Source organism: Cariama cristata, unplaced genomic scaffold (genome assembly GCF_000690535.1).
Source record: "Cariama cristata isolate BGI_N322 unplaced genomic scaffold, ASM69053v1 scaffold31675, whole genome shotgun sequence".
NCBI lineage: Eukaryota > Metazoa > Chordata > Aves > Cariamiformes > Cariamidae > Cariama > Cariama cristata.
In genome coordinates, this window is record NW_009616333.1 from 1,000 (window position 1) to 3,390 (window position 2,391).

At 59.9% G+C, this 2,391-nt stretch overlaps 1 protein-coding gene across 1 annotated transcript in view; it reads right to left on the reverse strand.

The window, feature by feature from the left end:
• Nucleotides 1–4: 4 nt before the first annotated feature.
• LOC104161638 (signaling lymphocytic activation molecule-like) overlaps nt 5–2,391 on the reverse strand; it is a gene marked incomplete at its 3' end in the record, with an annotated part of 7,628 nt that continues 5,241 nt past the window's right edge. The window contains exons 3-5 of the mRNA XM_009700140.1: nt 1,903–2,184; nt 738–848; nt 5–78 (exon numbers count right to left, since the gene is read on the reverse strand). Coding sequence (XP_009698442.1) covers nt 5–78; nt 738–848; nt 1,903–2,184 — 467 coding nt within the window. The remainder of the gene's footprint in view (nt 79–737; nt 849–1,902; nt 2,185–2,391) is intronic.

Below are 2,391 nucleotides of genomic sequence, written 5' to 3' on the forward strand. Positions count from 1 at the left end.
TCACCTCCACCCGCTGTACTTGGGAGTAGATGGTGTGAACCGCGGTGTCCTCGGCAAGCGGCGAGTGCTCCTGCCCGGCTGCGGAGGGATAAGGAAATCACCAAATTGTGAGGGGAGCAGGGACCGGGGCCAGAAACTCAGGACTTCGCAAGCCAACATCCCTGCTCCAGCACCCCAAGGCACGGCAAGGGCGAGCCCGTGCTGGATCCATCCCCGGCACGGTGCCCGCCGGAGGGACCCAGCTGCATCCCTGTCGCTTGCGGCTGCCCGGCCGTGGTCGGAGGGTTTCTGGCTGCCACGGGTCAGCAAATTTGCAAATTTATCGCTACACGGGGAATGGAAAGGGGGGGGACACGGCACGGGTGAGGCACTCGGAGACATGATGCTCTCTGATTTGGGCTGGGATCATTTCGTTCCCCACGAGACGGTGCGGTATGAGCTCAGAAGCCCCTCATTGGGGTAAAGCGTTGGAGATCACGTGCAGGTACTTTTTTATTTTCTTTTTTATTCTTTTTACTTTTCCTTTTAAGCTGGTTTCCTTCCTGCCTTTTACTCTGTGCTTCAAAAGAAACACGTTGCGCCCCTTCTCGAGGGCCAGGGTACTCCGTAAACAAGGTGCTCACGGGAATCAGCCCCTCGGTCCATTCACCAGGGGCAACTCCTGTTTCCCCCCCAGCAAGGATCACCCCACCCACGGACCACCGACCACCCCAGCACCCCTCCTTTGCGGCACTCACCGATGGGCATGGCCGAATGGGTGGCCACGAAGACCCCGGTGAGCACCATCACTACGACGATGGGTACCACCACCAGCAGCACGAGATGCTCCATCCTCAGCCCGGCGCTGCCTGGGATGGGGGACAGAGAGGGGAGGGGGTCAGCTACCGGCCCTGGGGGCCCAGGACCAGCCAGAACTGAGCAGAATGGGCTGGTAAAGAAATCTTTCTTCACCTCATCGCCTATTTTTGGGGCGATGATTTTAGTAGAACAGGAAACAAGGGGCAGGAAATGCTTCTTGAGCAGAGCGCTCTCTGATCACCTCCAGACTGCACCAGTCAGCGAAAAACCTGCTGGAAGCCAGATCAGGGCAAGATAAAGCCCTAAAAACGGCTCCGGTGGCTTTACGGAGACCTACGGGGAGGCAGCAAAACGCCCTTGCATGGCAGGTGCCGGAGAAGGCGGCTCTGGGACGGAGCTTTGCAGCTCCAACCGGGCTGCCATGGTGGGGAGACACCCGGGGTGGCCCCGATCCTGGACCACTAACGGTGATACTGTGCAGGGATGTCCCACGGTGCAAGGGGGTTTGGAGGAGAAAAGAAAAAAAGCCCATACCCCTCCCTGGAGTGGCTCATTTCAGCATCTCCCTTGCCTAAGCAAGAATCCCAACTGGTTTTCCCATGGGGGTGTTTTGTCAGCACAGGTCACGGTGGGAGCTCCGGTAAAGGTGTGACTTCCCCTCCCGGTCCCCAGGGAAAGGGGCAGCCACCACGCTGCCCGGCCCCGGCAAAAGTCCCCCACGTCACGAGGGAGGGCTAGAAAATCCCACTGAGAGAGAGCATGACTTCTGCCCCATGAGCCTCTAAAGGGGAAGTTGTCACCAAGGTTTTTTTTTACCCTCCCCAAACCACCCGACGTAAGAATCTCATGGGTTTAAAATGAAGCCCGAGCACCGGGGCGCAGCGAGTGCGGTGGCCAGGCTGGCCGGGGAGACAAGTGGGACCCCACGGCTCCTCGGTCGGCATTTACGGGAAGGACTGGGGAACCCTGAGCAGGTGATGTCGCGACCGCTTTTCTTGTAAGAGGTTCCTTTGAGACTACTTAAAGCAGCGGGAAAAAGTCCCTCGCAAAGCAAGAGGAAGACCGAAAGGCTGGAGGGAGCTGGGTCGGTAACGGGGGACTTACCCCCGTGCTGGTAGCTGCACTCGGAGGTGTTGAAGGCGACGACCCGGCTGCTGACAGGGTTGCTGACCGTGCAGGCGCAGGCGATGCTCGCGTTGTGCAGAGGGTAGGAGAGGTGCAGGATGCTGCCGTTGTGGGTGCAGAGCCCGGAGTTTCTGTTGTCCCCCCTGCCCCATCTGTAGGAGACGTTGTCCCCTCGCTCGGCCGTGCAGTTGAGGGTGACGGTGCAGCTGCCGTTGGCCAGCGCCCAACTGAGGATCTGGATGCTGGGATGGGACACCGGCTCTGGAGAGAGGGAAGGAGGGGACAAAGGTTTGGGTGTGGGGAAGGATGCGACCGTTCCCTGGGAAATCCTGCCGGCCTCGCCTGAATCCCCGGGAGATGGAGAGGAACCGGTCTGGCAGCGGACCGGCTGCAAAGGGCGTTAGGGAGGGACACGTCTGCATCCACCCAGCGGCTCCTGGGGGGACCCACAACAATCTACCAACCCTC